The 22,002-nt window shown below is 36.4% G+C and overlaps 1 protein-coding gene across 2 annotated transcripts in view; it reads left to right on the top strand.

Moving 5' to 3' along the window:
• MTHFD1L (methylenetetrahydrofolate dehydrogenase (NADP+ dependent) 1 like) overlaps nt 1–22,002 on the top strand; it is a 225,223-nt gene that overhangs the window by 125,517 nt on the left and 77,704 nt on the right. For both annotated transcript variants that reach the window (XM_069069685.1, XM_069069684.1), the window contains exons 21-24: nt 7,932–8,071; nt 9,079–9,120; nt 10,231–10,331; nt 11,091–11,268. In XM_069069685.1, coding sequence (XP_068925786.1) covers nt 7,932–8,071; nt 9,079–9,120; nt 10,231–10,331; nt 11,091–11,268 — 461 coding nt within the window. The remainder of the gene's footprint in view (nt 1–7,931; nt 8,072–9,078; nt 9,121–10,230; nt 10,332–11,090; nt 11,269–22,002) is intronic.

Raw genomic sequence — 22,002 nt, 5'->3', positions numbered from 1 at the left:
AAAAAAAAATCAGTGTTAACTCATTTTTTGGAGAACACAACTAGAACAAATTTAGATTCCCTATATTAAAAAGCTATATGGAAATGGTTCTGAAGACTTGATTTATATAAGAGATAAGTTCCCGTGGTCTTTTGTTTAAGAATTATTCCTAGAATAATTAGTATAATTATTATTTTATATTATAATAATTATAAAGAATATTCTAAAATAGGCTATGGATAAATTCTTCTGTTTCTGTTCTTTAAAGTAACTTCTTGGACTACCCCCTCTGTAGCCCAAAAAGTACAAATTATCACATTAAATTTGTGTATTTGACTGTCATGATACTAATACCAACACAGTTTTCCTGAGTTTCCCCTCATTTTGGTTTGTTTTCTGATATATGTGCCCCAGTAGGTCAGGCAAACCTTTGGTAGAGGGACTTTTATATGCACATGCTATGAAAATTTGATCATTAAGGCATTACAGGAACCTGAATGGGCTGGGCTTACAAGTACAAACACCAAAAACAAGGAAAACTTTCAGTTTTCTAAGAAATTTAATCAATCTAAATTTAAATTCAACTGGCAAGGATCTTCAGAATTTAAAATGGCCAAACATCTGGTTCATTCTTCCTGACAGCTTTTGTAATGACCCTGACTTTTCAATGTAGATAAATTAATGATTCATCCTGCTTTTACTTTGGCTGCTGCCTCCCCCCCCCTCCCCCGCCCCCGACTAGTCATTGGGGAAAAAGGGAAAAAAACTAAAGCCTCAAAGGCTAACCCACCTTAAGCTCCAGATTCAGGGTTTGTGTTTTTCTGTGACTTTGAACTGTTTTTCCTGAGTTTATCAGCAGACAGCTGCAGTAGACCAGATCTGTTTACACAAGGGAGTGAAGAAGCAGTTCGGAAGCATCAAGTTTCCATCTCCTTTAGTATTGTTAAGGACTTGTGGCTCACAGCTTTAATGTTGAAGTTTATCCCAGCATATGCCTCTTCTTCCAGTACAGAGGTTTTGTTTTTATTTCTGATTTGATGTGAGAAGGTACAGTGCTGACTGAATGAAAAGTTACAGCTTTTACTTCCACCTCTGTTTACAAGAAACTCTTTTTTCGGATTAAGCAAAGCAGGCTTCCTTGGGCAAACAGGTTTCTTATCTCACTCCATTTCTAGACTAGCAGGTTGCAAGTCCTAATTCTTTTGTGAGCCCTGTGGCAGCCCATAAATCCAGGGTCATGTCCAAAGGTAATGGACAACTCAGAATACTGTATTAGACTCTTGAGTTATAGCTTTATAAATGAGTTTTCATGAGGAGTGATATTACTGCTTCTAAAAAGTGGCTGTGAAATCTGACCATCTATTTTGACCACTACACCATTAATTCTGATCTCTTTCAGGTCTTGGAATGGAATAGTGTTACCCCAGTGACATTTAACTAGGCAGTTATTCCATTATGGAACAGTTACTATTGTGTATCCAAATGGCCAGAGATTTGGGTACAAGTCACACTGACACCCTTCACTGTGATATAGCTCATAGAGTCTGAGAATAATTTTAAATAATATTATTAATTAAAAGTAAAGTAAGGATCTAAATGCTTCTAAACCAAATTCCTTTCTCTTCCAAGGAAGGAAGATGGTGATGACATGGTTAAACCACTCAAGCCTCTATTAAAACGGGGTGGTGGGAACTCTGCCCTTTCACTGATGGGTAATGTAGTACTTCCTAAGTGGTTGCCTAGATAGTGGAGTTGCAGATTTTAACATAAGAGTTCTATCCAGTGTCACTGTACTATAGGAAAGTCAGGTGTTTAGACAGGTCTATAACTCAGCCTACTACCAGACCATTTATTCAGTTCCCCCCAGCATAGGATCCAACCAGATATTTGGTAACTGTATTAGCTAGCTTAATTTCCTGCTCTGCTGGTTAAAAAGAAAAAGCATAGATATTGACCATCACCTGTAAAACCTCATTGGCACTGTCAAAGGAATGGAATGAGTTGGATCCCAAGGAGACTAGAATGCCTTATTGGATTTTTGCCTCTTGATCCCTTCTCTCACATTATAAGCCAACTGAGCAATGTGTTAACTTATCCCATAACCATTAACAGATAGGTACCTACCATGTTGCAGCAAATTCTTATTGATCTAACATGAATGGAGAATAGAAAATTCTGGTTAATAAGAAGATGACACCTTTCCCAAGTTTGTCACTTTTCAAAAAATTTGAATTAAGAAAATACCCTGTTGTTAATGAACCAAATTCTTTAGAAAGCTTTCTTGGACCTTGCCATATTTTAGGGTCACATGATGTCCCAAAGTGCTCATTAAGAGGGAGTATTCTGTTTAACAGGATGCCAGATGTTCAGGGCAGTACAGTATTGTTAAGCACTAGATTGGAAATGAAAAAACCTGCATTTTAACCCCAGCTCTTTCCATGACTTTGACCAAGCCATTTTACTTTTCTGGGTCTCAGACTACTTATGAATAAGATGATGGTGGTGGACTACATGATTTATTCCATTTCTAGCCATTAAGGAAATGCAGTTCTTTATCCAAATTGAAAAAAAAGAAAGCGGCTAAAAACCTATGCCTTTTTATGCAGAGACTCCAGTACTGGATACATGCCCCAAGTAGGTCACTGATTCTCCCCCCACCAAAAAAAGTCCCTGTGACATACCAAAAGTACTTTTTCATAGTAGCAAAGTTCCAAAAACAAAATAGGTGCCTAACATTTGAATAATAGAAAGACAAGTTCACAGGACCAAAAGGACTTTAGAGGCCATTGAGTTCAATGCTCATTTTATAGATGAAGAAACAGACACAGAGATTTTCCCCAGGGTCACACAACTAGTAAATATCTAATGGGTTTTGTTTTTGTATATTGTTTTTTTTTCTTAACCTAGAGTTTCCTAACTCCAAATCCAGTACTCTGTTCACTACATCATGTTGCTTTTGCTACATGAATGTAATAAAATATGACATTGTAAAATATGGAATATGATGAATACAGAGAAAACATAAGATTTATATGAACTGATTCCCTTTAGGGAACCAAGAAAACCATTTACACATGAATTAAAATGTAGAGGAAAGCAGAAATAAAACAATCAAAACTTTAACACTGCAAAATTATAATGACCAGGCTTAGAAAGATGAGCCCCTTCCCCATGCTTCTTTGCAGAGATGGGAAACTAAGGATGTGCAACACTGCATGCATTGTTAAACTGTTTAGACATTTTGGTTAGTTTAGATCAGTGATTCTCAGCTTTTTGATCTCAAGGCTCCTTTATACTATTAAAAATGGAAAAGTTTTTATTTGTGTAGGTTTTATCTGTTTTACTGTATCTGAAGTGAAAAATGATAAATCTTTAAAATATTCATTTAAAATCAGAGTGAGAAACCATTTATATGTTAACACAAATAATTTTTATGACCATTTTTCAAGACAAAAAAATTCTGAGAAGAGTGAAATTGTTTTTACATATTTTTGCAAAACTCTCCAATATCTAACTTAATAGATGACAGCTGGATTCTTACATCTGCTTCTACATTAATCTGTTCTAAGATGTCGCTTTGGTTGAAGTAGATGAGGAACAATTGAGCTTCAAATAGATTTTGTTGTTGTTTAGTCATGTCCAGTTGTGTCCGACTCTTTATGACCCCATTTGGGGCTTTCTTGGCAAAGATACTGAAGTGGCTTGCCATTTCCTTCTCCAGCTCATTTTACAGGTGAGGAAACTGAGGCAAACAGGATTAAATGACTTCCCAGGGTCACCCAGCTAGTAAGTATCTCAGGCCAGGCAGGAATATGAGTCTTCCAGACTCCAGACCCAGCATGCTTATCCACCCTGCCCTTTTAAAACTATGTCCAGTTGGAGGATTGTAATTGGAAAATAACAGTATTATTATAAAAATATTTTTGACCTCCTGAACAAGTCTTAATTAAGGACCCTCATGGATCCGTGGAACCACTGGTTTAGATGATTTTTCCCCTATTCTTTTAAATATATTTATTAAAAGGGATTATGTTCAGGGACAAGAAGGAAGGAGGGATACATTGGGAGATGTAGGTAATATCAAAACAAGATATCAATTAAGTTTGATTTTTAGAAATACTGTATGAGATGAGGAAGGCAAAACAGTACTTTAAAAATAAAGGCCAGCAGTCTGGTGTTTTTTTCTTCTTCTCCCAACTTACACCTCCCCCCCCCCTAAAAAAAAAGCACAGCCCTTATTGGTTCTTGTCACTGTAATATTTCTTCAGGTATTTGGTGAGTCAAACATACTCTCCATCTTGTTGACAGGTCTCCAGTAGATATTCAGCACATACTGCTCTCTGGTGTATTCTTTTAGGCTGGTAATGCCCAGCTTCCATGTTCTCCCCCTTCCTCCTACTTCCCTCCTCTAGCCTGAAACATACTTCAAAGGTATAAAGGGATTTGAGCCTGACCTACAGCTGGCTTCTTTGATTCAGAGCAGGTTTGCCTGGCAGTACTCCTCCGAATAGCCAGTTCCTTTCCTAGTTCCAATCCACTAAAACTTCCCTTTTGGGCTCATTGTGGGTTTATAGAGTTTGATTCCAGCTATGCTACACAAGCAATATCTAAGAACCTTGTGCTTACATAATAAGAATATCATTCCCTTGTTTCCTGTTTTTATTCCTGTAGCAAGTTGAATAACTTATAACCTCCTCCCCCCCAAAAAAAAGACTATTGAAAGAATTATTTGCTTTTGACTATGCTGAATTTATGCTAAAACTTATTAAATCACAGCCTTCATTAGTATTAACTTTCAGACCACTGGGCAAACTTAATAAAATTCTATTCTTCATAAGCTAAATAGTTCCCACCGTGTCTGAAAAGTCTAAGATGTGTCGTGCATCTAAACGAGAGGGATTTCTTTCCATCCTTCTCACTGCAGTCCCATATATGTAATAACACATCACAGATTATGTGTAGCTCTTTTCAAGTTAGTAAGTCTTCATTATGGCTAATTCAGCAGCTCTTGTATCATGTAATGATCGAATATTCCCTACTTCATACCTTTATAATTCTGTATGACCTGCCTGTTTTCTTTGGGAAACTTTGTGTTTCCTCAAAGGAGGAAATAAGATGAAAATTATTGCATTGAGCATTTGAGCATGAACATTTCTGTTTACCAGAATTTGTCACTTTCTCCTGCTCTCATTGTTGTGTGCTCCTCTCTTCATTTGCCCTTGGTAGCCATCATCCTTTCACCTTTGATACTGCATCCTGTTTCCTTCCTCCAGCTGGAATTAAGCTTTCCCTGCTGATCCTAGCATTGTTATGGATTGGTTTTTTTTTTCTAGTTTGGGTCTCAACATCTAAAATTAAATATAGCAAAGTCAGTGTATGTATTTAAGGTTTTCATTTCATTATCAGACACTGCATCTGGTCCTTCTGTAAATCCTCCTGGTCCTCCCACCTTTGGTAGAGGAGAAAAAACAAAAATATAAAAGTAAATAATTGAAGGAAGAGTGATTCTCAGTACCCAGTCAGGCATGAGGAATTTTGCATTGGGAATGATGTGTTGCTGTGTGCTGAGGCCATGATAAACAGAGCAAATCCCTTGCCCTAAAGGTGCTTATAGATATAATATGAGTAGCTTACAGTGCATCAATGCATGCTCATGATACAAAGTATCCCACCCTAAGTACAGAAGAGAAGGTACAACTTGCTTTGGGAACCCAGAAGGAAGGATATGACCCTGCACCTGATCTCACATTGGTAGTTTTTGTAACAAACTTGTATGTGTGACTTTTTGAGAAACTGAAGCCATGGGAGGAAGGGGAATATAAATTCATCATTAACATGTTTCACGACTTCTGACTTAGCCATATCTGAGTGGGTTGCATGGTCATAGCAAAAAAATATACTCAGTTCTTTTCACAGTGGTTTCAGATTACACAGTTCTACAAATTTGTTGGGGTCCTTGGGTGATATTCTCCTATATTGATCTTAAATGTTAATGAAGTCAGCAAATGAGAAAAGAGTTTGAGAAAAAAAACTGGTAAAAATGTAAAGAGTGAAGGATTTGGTGTCAGAGAACCATGGTTCAAGTCTGTCCTATCACTTAAAACCTATATGAACTTGGGTAAATAAATCACTTAACTCTTGGGACCTTGGTTTTCTCATCTGGAAAATGAGGGAGTGGAATGGGTAGTATCTTGTGGTCCTTCCAGTTCAGAATCTGTGATTTGTATTCCCAAGAACTACAGTACTAAATGGAATATGCTAACATCTGGCAGGTAGAAAGGGGCCCATTTTGCATCAGTGGGTACCATCTTTAGTCTATCAGCCACAGAGACTATGAAAGGTAAATTTTCTAATAGTCATTCAGTAATTTGCACCATAATCAAGAGCTAAGTACTCAATTGTAAACAGAATTTATTTTTGTGTGTGAATATTATCATGGTGTTTTGATCACTTACTTCACAGAAAGCTATAAAATAAAATCCTCAAGAATGAATGGTGTAAAGCACCAAGTTATAGTTTTCTTCTCAAAATTGGGTTTTGAAAACACTTATTCATAATTGAAAAACTTTTGATTAGAGCTTTATCCTAGTCTATAATATAAGCAATTTTAAATTTAAAATTAGTGACACTCTTACATCACACTACTCACTCTCCCAAGATTTCATTATATGGTTATGCAGTTACATATGCAGTTTGCATTAGTGTAATTTATTACATAAAATACACAAATAAAAGAACCATTGTATGATTTTAGGGAATTCTTCACTTGTGTGCATTTATGTACATAATGCTGATGACCCACTTATTTTATGATGTGCCTTTCCACTGGTGGCAATGGATTCTCACTGAGTCATTCACACTTTATGATGGCAAGAGTATAAACCATTGGGACCAATGGCACTGTCTGCAAGGCAGATGCAAACAAGGTGTTTATGGCATCATCACAAAGAGAAGGTGGTAGGCTCATAGATGAATCAGACCTATAGCCTGCAGCCTCATTAGCAATATTTCTGACCCAGATATATCCGATTGAAATTGTTCAACACAAACTCAACCAGCCATCAAAATTCATTTTATCTAAATAAATTCCAAATGGAAATGTCATATTGTCTTCCTGCCTTGTGCCCAGTCTGTCCTTCATCCCTAGAATGTCTTCTTTACCTGTATTTTTTGACAGTTAAATCAGCTCAACTGTCACCTGTTACATGAGACCCTCCTTGATCCTTTAACTGCTAGTGACTTGCCCTCCTACACAAAATTACCTTTTAGATACTTTAATATAAACTTTGTATTTACTTAAATATATTTATCTTCTGTCCCTTAGAGCTGGGATCCATGCACTTTTGAAAAAAAGTTAACCTTGTTAACTTTATTTCAGTATGATTAGTTTCTTTTCTAGTTCTACATATTTTACTTTATACATTTAAAAATATTCTGAGTAAGGGTACATGGCCTTAAGCCCAGGGTGCCAAAGAGGACACAAAAAAGATAAATGTAAGCTCTTTGAGACCAATCATTGATTGTTTCATTTTTACCTTGATTAGTACATATCAGGCGGTAGTAGCATATATTAGGTGCATAATGAACGCTTGCTGCTTAATTGATAGCTTCTTCCTTCATATGTGTAATATCACTATCCAGTTTCCTTTGGTATTATTTGAACTACTATGGAAAAAGTCAAAGATTTTTTTTAAAGGTATGTTTTATTATCCATAAAAGAAAATGGTAACCCTTGAAATTAAAAAAAAAAAAAAGAATTGATGGAGATCCAGGAACACCCACTGGCCATATTTTGTTACCTCCCAAGAAAATGCAATATCCATTCATTGCCTTAGGGCTTTGGAAAATTTCAAATTGGTTTACCACTCATTGGAGATGAATGACGTTGTTTAATAGCTACTCTGGTAATCATGTTCTTAGAAGATAATGTTATTTTACTTTATTCCCAACAGTCACAGAAGCTGGTTTTGGAGCTGATATTGGCATGGAGAAATTCTTCAATATTAAGTGTAGAGCTTCTGGCTTGGTTCCCAATGTAGTGGTTCTGGTTGCAACGGTGAGGGCATTGAAGATGCATGGAGGTGGCCCAAGTGTAAGTGCATGCTACATATTTCCATAAAAGTTTGGTTTTAAAAATTCATGAAACAAATGCTTAATACTTGAAACTTTTCATGCAGAGCTGCTAATCTATTTCAGTATTTTTGTCCTGGGTTTTTTTGTTTTGTGTCTGTCAACGACCCCATGCTTCCTAAAGGCTGAAAGATACTAAATAACACCCACATAGCTGTTATATACCTTTAAGTTTATTTATTTTAGTTTTTTAAAATTAGCTCAGTTTATAACTGCATAATATTGGGATGGCTAAAGGTCCTTATCATGAAAAAGAAACAGAAGAATTACAGTAAATGAATTAATGTTAAATGTCTTTCATTTTTTGGCTTTGTGATCTTCTTGTTCATTGATACATCATCTCATCAAATTTCTGAAAATTGTGTCGTTCTGTTGCTATCCATTATGCCCTAGTGTTGAATTGTTTTAGCAATGAATTTATTTCAAGATAGCTGTCTTTTCAAAGGAAATGCCCTGCTCCTCTAATATTTACTTTGTTGAAATGTGTTTTTTCATTTCTAAGAATTTGAAAATTGTAAAAACTTGAAATATTCCAAAAAGTCAGTTCTGTGAAGTCTCTAGTTTATTAGCAGGTTCCCTAGCCATGTAGCTCCATTGTGTTACATTGGCATTTTCATCTTTGATCTTTTTGATAGCATATGGTACACAGAAGGGCTGAATGAATCGTTTCAAAAAATCAAGATCTGCTAATGGTAACAAACGTGTTAAATGTTATACCACATTGCAGCCTGAAATCTTTGTACTTCCTTTGTTGTGGACAATATATTTTATTGCTACATAAGATTGCATCAGCTTTGTGGCTCCAGGGGGATAGTGTTTGCTCATGTTCACCCCATACCTTGTCAGAATCCATAGATATTTTTCCCATCAAAAAAAGACAAGATGTTATGGAGGTGGAATTAAAATGTTGGTAAATTGAACTAAACATTTTATGGCATTTTCCTTAATTTACCTCTTTACTAATTTTAGGTGACTGCTGGTGTCCCTCTTAAGAAAGAATATACTGAAGAGGTAAGGGAAACTGTATAAAAATCTGCTGTGCGGTATCATTTGAATAATTTTATTCATCAACTTTTGAAAGAAAATGGTGTCTTTTAACTGGGAAGCAGCCCATAAATGACCATTTTGAACCAAAGAATTTTCAGTCTCCAGCATACCATGAAATAAACCAGGCCTTCTCTCCTACCCTGAAAAAAATCAGGAAACTCAAATTTGTAAATGTATTTGATAGGCAAAATTACTTTATGGTAAGTTCTTTACTTTGGCAGGTTGTTATTTCAATCCAGAATCCTCATTGTTCCTGCTGTGGCATATGGAGGCATCTCGGTAATAGCCTCTGAATTGCATTCAAACTTGGAATTCTAGAAGAAAAACCATAGTTTCATAGTTTAACTTAAAAGGACCAGATTAGCCCAGGAGAAACAGGAGCAGTAGGGTGCTTCATCTTCAGAATTACTCACAGACTTGATCCAGTAAAAATGGGCCGCCTAGCAGGCGAGGGCAGGGTGCTTGGCAGAAGCATGAATTATTGGGTTGTTGATGAATGAAGCCTGGCGTAGTTGTTGTTATATTCTCTTGAACACAACATGAGTCACAAACAGGAAGTCTATTTTTTTAAAAAGGATATCAAATTGGATTTCAGAATTTGAAAGAAATAATATGTTTCAAGCCTGTCTTCTTATAAATAGCCTTTCCCATAGCCTGTTTGTACTGGGTTTTTCCTTAAGATGGAGCAAAAAATATGATAGGGGGAAAACTGGTGCTGATTCACACCATTACTTGTGCTTTGTGTCAACCAGCCCACGGACATATTTGGCATGTTGTTCCTGGTATGACAGCCAATAAGACAAAATGCTGTCATGAATCCCAGGAAGTAGCAGCCTGACTTACACATTTAAGGCAACCGATGGAGTTTTTCATGAGCAACTGCTCTTCTTTTGAGGAAAAGGTGTTTCATAATGTTCTCATAAAGTAACTGTAAATAGGAGAAGAAGAAAAAAAAAGTAAAGACAAACAATAAAAATAAAACCCCCTCCAATGCAGTCCTGCTGTTCTTGGTTTTCTTGGCTTCACAAGGCTTAATGAGAAGTGATGCACTGGGCCAAATGGTTTTTTTTACAGAACCTTCAGCTGGTAGCTGATGGATGCTGTAACCTTAAGAAGCAGATTCAGATTGCACAACTTTTTGGAGTTCCAGTTGTGGTTGCTCTAAATGTCTTCAAGTAAGTCAAACCTCATATTTTAAATGAGATTGGACCATCAGGTTTCCCTTTCAATTATTTTTACCTGGGGGCAAGCAGCACTTCTCTGTTCTTTTGAGACCTCATATTTATGAGGTGAGGGAAAGAGAATACTACCAATAACTGATCTTTTAGGGTTTGTTTGTTTTTCCAGAAGAAGCGAATGCATCATACTACACATTTTTAATTATGAGGAGAACCAGATGAGTATTTTTTTTAAAACCTCAGTTTTTTGTTTAGTTTTTTCTTTTTACAATTCACTTTTTTTTTTAACAAAGCCCTGCAGACCCCAAAAAGAATAATTTTACTTTCTGTTCTTTCTTTCCTTTCCTTTGGGGAAAAAAAAAGAATCAATGAAAGTGGAACAGCAGTACTCAAACATTTTGGTCTCCGTACCCCTTTACACTCTTAAAAATTGAAAATTCCCCAGGGTTTTTGTTTATGTGGATTATATCAGTATTTGTGATATTAGAAATTAAAATATATTAGTATTATTATGAAAATAGTTTTGACCTCATGGGTCCCCCTGAAAGGGTCTCAGACTGTGAGGGCCCTAGACCATGCTTTGAGAACCAATGAATATCAGCTGATAAGCTTAAGCCTAAAATATTAAGCCATTTTTTAGAATGGTTAAAAATCTGAAGTCCTTTTTGTTTGTATATGGTGTACGTCCTTCTGGTGTTTTAAAAACCACCCCTTAAATAAACACAGTGTCAAAACTAGTATTTCCATCACCAACAGGAGCGACACACATGCTGAGATTGACTTGGTCTGTGAACTCGCAAAACGAGCTGGAGCCTTTGATGCCGTCCCTTGCCATCACTGGTCCATCGGCGGTAGAGGGTCTGTGGACTTGGCTCGTGCTGTGAGAGAAGCTGCAAACCGAGGAAGTCACTTCAGGTTCCTCTATGATATCCAAGTAAGGAGGGGAAGGTTAGGAGGGAAGCAGGGAGGAATATGGTAAGCAGTGGCTACCTCCCAGTCACAAGTACTGTGACTGATGTGATTTTCATACATCATGTGAACTTTTGATAAAAGTCATCATAGATTTCCACTATAAGAAATTTTCCCCTGTTGAATTTTCCAGAGCTGTGGCTAGTCCATTTTTAGAAAGATTGACCCACGCCACCCCTACTGGCAATTCCTCATTAACTAAGAAAAATAGTATAGTAAAATCAGCCAACACAGCAACTTCACCAGATAATGTACACATCATTCCACACTCAGCGTCCCCCACCTCCCTACCAAAAGGAGAGAGGTGCATTTCATCATCTCTCCTTCTGTACCACAATTTAACCATTACTCAGTTTGACTTTTAGTAAATGAATGAATAAATGCTCCTTGTCAGGAAGGACTCTCTTTTCTATTTGTATCCCTAGTGATGTGCACTAACTACTCCAGTATCTTTAGGAAGAATACCCCAAATGGGGTCATTGGAAGAGTATTTCGAACTGGGAATCCAGAGAGATGCTGAGTGGAGCCATAGACCAATGGGGGTGGGGGGTGGTTGGCAAAAAAAATTTTCAGGTGTCATGGCATGCAGATAGTCAGAAAGTATCAGTATGGTAATTTCTTTTTTACACTATTATAATCATCATGGATATTGTTCTCCTGGTTTTGCTTATTTTATTCTTTTTTTTTCTCTTAATAGCATTTTATTTTTTTCCAGTTACATATAAAGATAATTTTCAGCGTTTCCTTTTATAAGATTCTGAGTTCCAGATTTTTCTTCCTCTGCTCCCCCCTCCCCAATACAGCAAGCAATCAATCCAATATTGGTTATACATACACAATCTTATTAATCATATTTCCACATGAGTCATGTTATGAAAGAAGAATCAGAACAAAAGGGGAAAACCATTAGAATTTGTTTTGGATCATTGTATTGCTGAGAAGAGAAAAGTAGCTAAGTCTGTCATAGTTAATCATCAAACAGTGTTGCTGTTGCTGTGTACAGTGTTCTCCTGGTTCTGCTCACTTCACTCAGCATCAGTTCATGTAAGTCTTTCCAGGTTTTTCTGAAATCCACCTGCTCATCATTTCTTCTGGCACAGTAGCATTCCATCACATTCATAAACCACAACTTGTTCAATCATTCCCCATTTGATGGGCATCCCCTCAATTTCTAATTCTTTGCCAGCACCAGAAAGAGCTGGTATAAATATTTTTGTACATGTGGGTCCTTTTCCTGTTTTTAATGATCTCTTTTGGATGCAGACCTAGTAATGGTATTGTTGTATCAAAGAGTATGCACAGTTTTAAAGCCCTTTGGGCACAGTTCCAGATTACTCTACAGAATGGTTGGATCAGTTCACAACTCCACCAGCAATGCATTATTGTTTCAATTTTCCCACCTCTCCAACATTTATCATTTTCCTTTTCTGTCATATTAGCCAATCTGAAAAGTGTGAAATGTACTTCAGAGTTGTTTTAATTTATATTTCTCCAATAAATAGTGAGTTAGAGCTGCTTATTTGATTCTTTAAAAAACTTATGTAAGTCTTCACAGATTTGTCTGCCTTTCTCACTTTTCATAATTTCTTCACCATTCCCCAATCAATGGATACCCATTTTATTTGTAGTTTTGGTTTGATTTGGGTTTTTGTTTTTTGTTTGGTTTTTTTTTTTTTTTTGTCCAAAAAAAAAGTTGCCCTGACTATTTTGGTATATATGGGATTTGTCTATCTATCTTTGAACTCTGTGCCACATAATTCTCAGCAGTGAGATTGATGTCTCAGAGGCTTTGTATGAATTGGTTAATGGATTTTCTGGCATAATTCCAAATTATTTTCCAGAATAATTGGATTCATTCATAGCTTCACTCACAACATATTATTGTGCCTGTTTCTTTACAATCCCTCCAGTCTTGACCATTACCATCTTTACCATCTTCAGATGTTTACAAATTTATTGGGTATGATTTCATTAATTTTTAAAATTTTCTAATTGATGGATCTATATAGTCAGGTTAGCTGTGTCATCCCTAGATAAATAATTCCAAGACTTGTGTCTTCTCAGAAATCTAATCTTGGCCCTCCTGATTCTTCTACTTAAGAATTTTCCTGGTTCCGTTTTTGTAACAGATGTTTCCCTATAGCTAGAGATACATACACATTTATACACATACCGTGTTTCCCCGATAATAAGACCTATCCCGAAAATAAGCCCTCCCCTTGCTGTGTAAGATTCCTCTAAAATAAGCCCTCCCCCGAAAATAAGCCCTATTGAGATTGCTACTGTAGTGAAGGTGATCCCCTGCGCTACATTACGGTACCCTCTGTATGCACCGTCTCCCCCCCCTCCCCCCGTGAAACGCATGCCGCGCTCCGAGCTGCATCCAATCAGAGCTGCAGGAGTGAGCGCGTCATCCTGTTCTTCCCCAGTGATTTGCTTGCTGGCGCCATTGAGAGCAGTGCCGCGGAGGAGAGCTGAGGCAGGACAACATAAGCCCTCCCCTGAAAATAAGCCCTCTGGTGTTTTTCTTTCCTAAAAAAAATAATAAGACAGTGTCTTATTATCGGGGAAACACGGTATATACATATTGATATTTAGATATATATTTTGTAATCTTTGTATATTATATGTACATATAATGTGTATATCATGTACATATTATGCACATAATATGTATGTCATATTTTATATGTATACTTATATATACATATTTGCAGAGAGATCTATATATAGTTCTTGGTAGGAAATAACATAAAATACACACAGTATCTCTTTATATCTATCTGTCTGTAAAGAGATACTGTGTGTATTTTATGTATTTCCTACCAAGAACTACATATAGATTTCTATAAATAGATAGCTATATACAATACTATGTCCTTCTTATATATTTCATGGCTACATGTATTCTTCACATCTTTTGAACCCTCACAATTTATTAGTACACTTTCCTAGTAGTTGCACAAGTAATTAAAAAAATCATGCTTCTTTTCTGCTGAGTTGTAATCCTAGTTTTTATTTAGGAGCTATGGGGCCATGGGCAAGTAATTTAGCTTTTCTGAGCCTTAGTCTCCCAGTCTAAAAACGTAAAATACAAACATTTTTTTACATAACTACATGATGATGCAGTGGGTAGGGCACCAGTTTTAGTGTGAGAAAGATCCAAGTTCAAAACTAGCCTCATACACTCATGAACATTTCTCTTTACTGTCTCTGTCTCCTCATTTGTAGATCAGGGCCAATAATACCATCTACCATCCAGGGTTCTTTCAAGGTCCAAATAAGATGGTTTATGTAAAGCACTTCATAAACTAATTGCTAACCGTATTATTACCTACCACAAAAAGCAGTAGTGGAGAGTGTGGCTTTGTGAATTGGAAAGTTCTATGTAAACCTGAACTGTCTTATTATAATTACTATATTTTAGTCCTATGTTATACGTGGGCTGTTAATGGACTGCTGTTATATTGGCATTATTCTTTATTTGGTACCGATCCTTATTTGTCTCTGATAGTGGCTCTTTACAGATGTTGGCCAGTCCAATTGTGCTGCGTGCTCAAACCACACACAGCTTCTTCCCATGCTGTTTTGATTAATCGTACATTTTTTCACATACTACTACCTACTCTACCCACCGCACTAAAATACGTTCTGGCTGTTCTCAAGAAAATCATTGCAGGTGAAAAGAAGGTTAAATAGGGAAAAAAAATGGTTGGGTTTTCTTTAATAGTACTAACAGAAATATACTAATCCTGAAATGGACCCCTTTTTATTTTCTGCTGATATTTTAATGACATAGGTGTTTAGCTTTTCTTTTAGCCATTTTTCATTGAGAAGATGAAGTTAGGATCCAGGATCCTTGAGAAAAAACAAGAAGTTTGTAAGCACATGATTATCATAGGTGGCCTAGTTAGAAATAATGCCTACTTTTTTTTTTAGGGCAAAACACTATTTGCTTTTTTCACCTGCAAATCAATGATTCTATTAATTCCTATTCAGATTTTAAGTCAAGGATGTTACAAATATTTGAACTGTTTTTGAATTGAACTTAATTTTTTTTTACATTTTAACTTCCAAAATGACTACCTAACTCCCTCCCCACCCCATACTAGAAAAGGCCACCATGTGACATAGAGATATAGATAGATATCCAGATATACATATATGTGTGTGTGTGTGTATATATATATATATATATATATATATACACATCTACACATATGGACCATACTACACATACATCTATTTATCAATTCTTTCTCTGGAGGTGTATAGTATCTTCCTTGATAGGTCCTTTGTAGTTGATTTGAGTATTTATAATACTCAGAATAACTTAGCTCACATTTATTATTTGAACAATATTGCTGTTACTGTATATAACATTCTCTTGGTTCCGTTCATTTCACTTTTCATTATTTCATGCAAGTCGTTCCATGTTTTTCTAAAATCAACCAGTTCATCATTTCTTTATAGCACAATAGTATTTCATCACAGTTATTATACCACGACTTGGTTAGTCATTCCTCACCTGATGAGCATCCCCTTAATTTCCAGTATTTTTACCACCAACTATTGCTTTAAAAAAAAAAGTTTCTATGACAGGAACTAAAATTACCTTAGGTAATCATTCATTATTAATTTTTAACTCCAAAACCTGTGATATAGTTCTATGTAAGTCACATTGCTGAAATAGAAATTTCTTTTTAACAAAAAATATTTTCCAGCCATACAGCCAGTGGCTTATTTTCACAAATGTCCAGCTTGACAACAATTTTAGTACAAAAATGCCAACAGTTGCTTGGAGTTTATTTTAATGAGATTTCTATCTTTGTTCCATTATACAAGAAGAAACTTCCATAAACATTCATGACAAAAAATATTAGTACATAAATATTTCAAAAGTTGCTTAGAGTTCATTGTAGTGATATTTTTACCTTTATTCCTTATACCACGGGAAACTGAGGACTGACCATAAGGGCTGCATCCTAACACGTTCAATTTAATCAGTATCAAGAAATGGGAGTAGTAAGATTCCAGTCTCCTAATTAATATCCTAATAATCTTTCTACTGGCAAAATCATTTACTTCTTATTTCAGATGGTCATATCAAAACGTCTTCATAGTGATACCTTCTCTGATACCCTGCTACCTCTGTGTGCCCATCATCATCATCACTAGCATTTTTTTGTTGTTCAGTCATGTCTGATTCTTCATGACTCTGTGAACACAGCACATCAATTCTGTCTGTGGGATTTTCTTTGGTAAAGATACTAGAGTGGTTTGCCATTTCCTTTTCCCAGGGATTGAGACAAACAGGTTTCATGACTAGCCTAGGGTCACACACCTAGTGTCTGAGACTGGAGTTGGACTTGGGTATTCCTGACTCCAGGCCAAGCACTCTATCCTCTGAGCCAATCTAGCTGCCTCACTGAGATTTATATAGCACCAATGTTTGCAAAGCACTTCACAGATGTTAATTACCTCATTTTATTGTCACAACCATAGGAGGTAAGACCCATTATGATCCCCATTTTGCAGATGATGATACTGAGGTTGAGTGAGAGTAAGTGATTGTCTTGTGTCTCAGGCAGGATTTGAACTAAGATCTTTCTGGTTCCAAGTCCAACATTCTGTCTGTGATGATCACCTCATGACCCAGTCTACACAAGGAACAAAGAAGCAATTCTTACTAGTCAATTTGTATTCACTACCCCTTGGAGAGATTGAGTACTGTAAGAAATGGTAATAGATGGGAAATCTACACTTTTGATAGTTCCATGATAGCTTATGAAAAGCCCAAGCACTACTGACTTTACTTTCTATGTTCTGTCTTTTAGTTTGTATTAACAGATAGAGGGAGGCTTTGCATAATCCAGCCCCTACTAAATCCCACCTTGTAACATTCTAAGCTTTTGCAGTGAAATCCAGTGCTCAGACCTTATATTGTACAATTCTGTCTTGCAAAAGTCATGCTTGGGGGACTCCAAATTGTAGATTATGACATTTTGTAGCCTTTCTTTTCTACCTTTTTGTTTTTTTCCCTAGATCTAGCTCCATGCTGGGCAGCTCCATATGGGCTAGCTTGTGTTTCAGAGGGATTCTTACAAGACGCCTTGGAGCTCTTCTACTCTTCCTGCTAGAGCAGCCCATCCTCCCCTTTGGGCGTTTGTTCTAGACAGCTCTTTGCTTCCCAGTGTAAGCTGAGCTGCCTGTCAGCCTAACCTGTCTCTGTACACTTCATTCTATCTAGGTTCTTATTCAGTCAGTATGATGGCTTCTGCCTTAGTATATCCACCCCCACCCCCACGCTTGGTTTCCTATTACTGAAAGTAGGGTTGGTTTCCCCTCCTAGGAGGAAACATGAGGAGACTTGGGAGACACAGGAAATTGTTGGTATTCAGGGTGTGGTTGCTGAGATGCTTTTATGGATAAAGTGGATAAGTTACTACTAATTGTTGCCAACCTGAATTTGGAGACTGAGCTGAGCCTTTACAGAGGAGATAGAAAAGGGCAGCCAGGCGATGCAGTGTTCTATTCTTTGGAGAAGGGACGTCCCTTCTGGAATTAAGGAAACTGCCTAAAGTTGGCTTTTGAAAGGGAGAGGGGTAGAGATCATATGATAGCCATCCATGGTTAAATGGAAATTTAAATGTAGCAGTATATAAACCTCAGGTACATTACTAATCAATTTAGAGAACTTATTCAGTTATATAGAACCAATTAAGAGTTAGCTTCAGGTGTGATAAGACATCTCACCAAACAGACATAAAGGTTAAATGCAAAAGACCTAATTTTCAAAACAAAATATGTAGCTTATAAAAACTTAAAACCAATTGAAAGAAGAGTTTATATTTGACAGAACCCAGTAACTAGCTATTTTACATATTCTTCAAATGACTATAAAGGCCATGGCTTCATCCCAGTCAAGTATATTCCTTCTGCTGATGGGGTTTGCAATCCCTCTGTATTTTAGTAAATGGATTAATCCAGCTAATTTTAGTAAGTTCCTATGATACTCAAGACACTTTTAGTGTGAATTATAGTGTAATGAATTGTTATGAGCAAAAAAATAAATCATTGCATGATAATCAACTCTTAGGTTCTAAACTTCTCTGAACTTTAGTTTAGGATGGTCCTCTAACAATAGACATCACTGGTGCCATATTCAAAACCTCTCCAACTTGGTTAGAGCTTATGTTTCCCCAACTAAAACTCAGAATCCGACATCAGACATTTAACACTAGCCTTGTGACCTTGGGCAAGTCACTTAGCCCCAATTGCTCTGCCTTCCCCCCTCCAAAAAAAAGAACTCAGAGTCACCCCTCCAATAAGATATTAGAATAGCACTTTGGTGAAGGATTATTAGCAGAGTTTTTTTTTATTAGATGAATGTTTGGCTTGAGGGTAGATTGAGTGGGGGAGACATGTAAGCAAAACATACTTTTAAATTTAATCTGTATTATTATTTTCCCCATCACTTTCTTTAAGTCTAAACAAGCAACAAAACAATAAATCTATAGTACTTGCCGATTTCAGATCAGAGATGTGAATGCTCATACTGAAAATTTAACAATCAGCCCAAGATATATGAGCTGGTTCTGGCATACTTTTTGTATTAGCAAAACGTACATTGGTCCTGCCTTCACTAACTTTGTATTTCTCTTGAGCCTGTAGGTTGAAAATTCTGGACACAAGTGAGCATCTTTAGGTGCATAATGTGAACAAGTCAGAAGTAAACATATACAGAAATGTTTTCCAAAATTTTCTATAATAATTCCCTTTCCAGTTTCATATTTGATGTTGTTCTCATGATTAACTAAGGGGGAAAAAAGGCTCCACAGAAATATCTCTGTAGCAACACGAGGCAGAATATCCAATAAATATGGAAATAAGCCATTTCTCTGTTCTGGGCAGAAGTTCCTGTGAACTTTTTTTCCTCCCTGCAGAAGACTGATTGATCTGAGGCAGATAGGTAGTATGATGAATAGAGCAGTAGAGTTTAATTAGGAAGTCTTGAGTTCAAATCCTACCTTAGATACTTTTTAGCCATAAGGCCATTAGCAAATCATTTAATCCTTCTCAGCATTCGTTCCCTCATCTGAAAATGGACATAATACCTATGCTAGGGGCAGCTAGGTGACTCAGTGAATAGAGCACTGGCCCTGGAGTCAGGAGGACCTGAAGTTAAATTTGGCCTCAGATGCTTGACACTTACTAGCTGTGTGACCTTGGGCAAGTCACTTAACCCTAATTACCTTAACTTCCCTCTCCCCCCCAAAAAAAATAATAATACCTACCTTAGAGTTGCTATAAGGATCAAGTGAGATAACATATATAAAAAGAGCTTTATGAACCTGACTGTTCTCATTATTATTATTACCTAGGACTTCACCAACGAGAATATTGTTCTAATACATTGTTCTAAGTCCATGCAACTTTGTTATGCTGTGACATTTTTCACAATCAGCAGAGCTGGTCTTTCAAGATGCTTACTTGTCTTATAAAAATGGAGACATGTTCCAAGCTGTTGTCCCATCTGTCCCAATCCATGGTCATCACCAAATTATGCCAGTACATTTGGCTTCATTCCATTTTCTCAGTTGGAATTGGGGACCATGTAATTTGATAGTTGAAAGTCTGTCTCCTGAATAAAAAGAAGCCTCATCCCAAAAGCCTACTTGTGAAAGCAGAATCTTTTTGCTGAATTATATGCTCAGAAAGTATTTGTCATTTTCTTATGGCACTAGAAAAATTTCAAGGTATGACCTTGATAGTATGGTGGGATTGTGTTTGCTTTTATTGAAATCCCTTTCCTGGTCTTTTCTTGAAGTCATTCTCTTGAATACAGCTCTAGTTGGATGGAGAGTGAGAAAAATAAATCAAAAGTCTAAGCCTCAGGCCACAGGTAGAGACAGCAATTTGTGAACTCTTGCAGTTAAGGTTCCTGTGTAGGGGAAATATTAGTTTGTTCTGGTGGGATCTTTTTTTTTTCTTTTGGGATGGTTATAGTGATGGGGAGTGGTTGAAAGGTTATTTGTTCTTTTTACATCTTTCCAGCTTGATCATGTTCCAAGTTTTGCCTGAGCTTTGAGATTCAACCTTTAGTTGGCCCTCGATCATCTGGAATTGGAGCTTCAAAATGAAAAACAAATATTGCATATTTATTAAAACAATTAGAAAAGCACAAAGGGGAAAGAACTTTAGTTCACATAATTACTCCTTTACTACTGGTATCCCTCACTTTGGAGGTCCTTTGGACATCCTGCCTAGCTTCTTCCTTGGTCTTCTTGCTTATCTGTAGTTCATCAGTGCTTACACATCCATCATTCAGACGTTCTTATTCTTTGTAATTGCTCTGTAGATTTTGGTCTCTCTCTGCTTGGAAAGGATTTTCTATACTCAGCCTCTCACTTGTAGCCAGAAGAGATGAGTAAATATTTCTTTGTTAGAACTTTTTTCTCAGTGATCAACCAAGACCCCATCTGACTCTGAATCTTGTAATACTATGATCATTATTACTATCTCAGTTCATCTAGCCACTGTTCTCCCCTAAATCATCTCAGTCCCATGCCAAAGATCTGGCCAGTTTTATGGAAGAAGTGAAGTGGGAAAGTTCCTATATATTGTTCATGTCCAAAAATGTTTCTTGTTCTGCCTATTTCTTTTTATTTCTTCCTACAAAACTTCAGTAATCCTTGATGTATTCACTACTACATTCTTGTAGTAATTATAATAAATGTTTTAAGGGGGGAAATACAGATTTCTCTTTTCTTCTTGGTTCTCTATTAGTATGATTCTGGCCACCATGACCAAACCTCTCTCTCTCTTATACCTACTAAGTGCTTCATTCACTTATTTCCACTTACTTTTTTCTGATCTAAAGCTAATTCTTTGGGGGAGGAATGCTGGTAAGGGAGCTATGGAAACTCCATACAATGAACCTGATCAGCAACTCCTCTGCACCTTACAATCTTAGAGCATTAACCATTAACCAAGGCACTGAGAAGTTAAGTGACTTTCATGGTGTCACAAAGCTATGATCTGTCAGAAGAAGGACTTGAACTGACATCTTTCAGATTCCAAGAGCTCTCTATTCACTATACCCATACTGCCTTTCCTAAAGCTATTACTAAAATCAAATCTAATGTCTCCTGTTTCCCTGCTCATCTTTGTACCTTTTTTTTTTAAACAATGCCTATAGAGGGAGTGCAGAAAAGTAGGATAGTTTTGAAAGTAACATGTAGAATTTATTACATACTTTTTTTTAAGTATAAAATAGAGATTTATGGTTTCATGTAAAATCTCTTCACATGTATGGAAATAATCTTTTTGTGTTTTTTTTTCTTTTTTTATTGTGATCTGGATTTTTTCTTTTCTGTGCCTCAGGTATTCCTTGTCTCTTAAAGCTGTCCTGTAGAAGCTTTCCATCATTGCTGTATTTAAAACCAATTTGTTCCTTTCACCATGCTCCAGTGAGAAATGTTGATTGTTGTTTCCCAAAATACATACAAAAATATTTAGGGAAAAGAAAAACTAATTCTGTTTTACAATCTTTTTCTATTTGTAATTTGAGCTTATAAATGACAATATCTGTTTTGTATCTATCAAATTTGGGAAATAGTATCTATCAAATTAGAAATACTGCCTTCTGAGTTAGGAATTCTCTTGTTTCATCTTCACTGATCATAGGAGTCTTATA

Source organism: Petaurus breviceps, unplaced genomic scaffold (assembly GCF_028583685.1).
Source record: "Petaurus breviceps papuanus isolate PSGF00001 unplaced genomic scaffold, PetGlider_PUasm1.0 90784, whole genome shotgun sequence".
In the NCBI taxonomy this organism is placed as follows: Eukaryota; Metazoa; Chordata; class Mammalia; order Diprotodontia; family Petauridae; genus Petaurus; species Petaurus breviceps.
The sequence above is the reverse complement of the archived record's forward strand: the minus strand, read 5'-3'. Positions and strand labels throughout refer to the sequence as shown.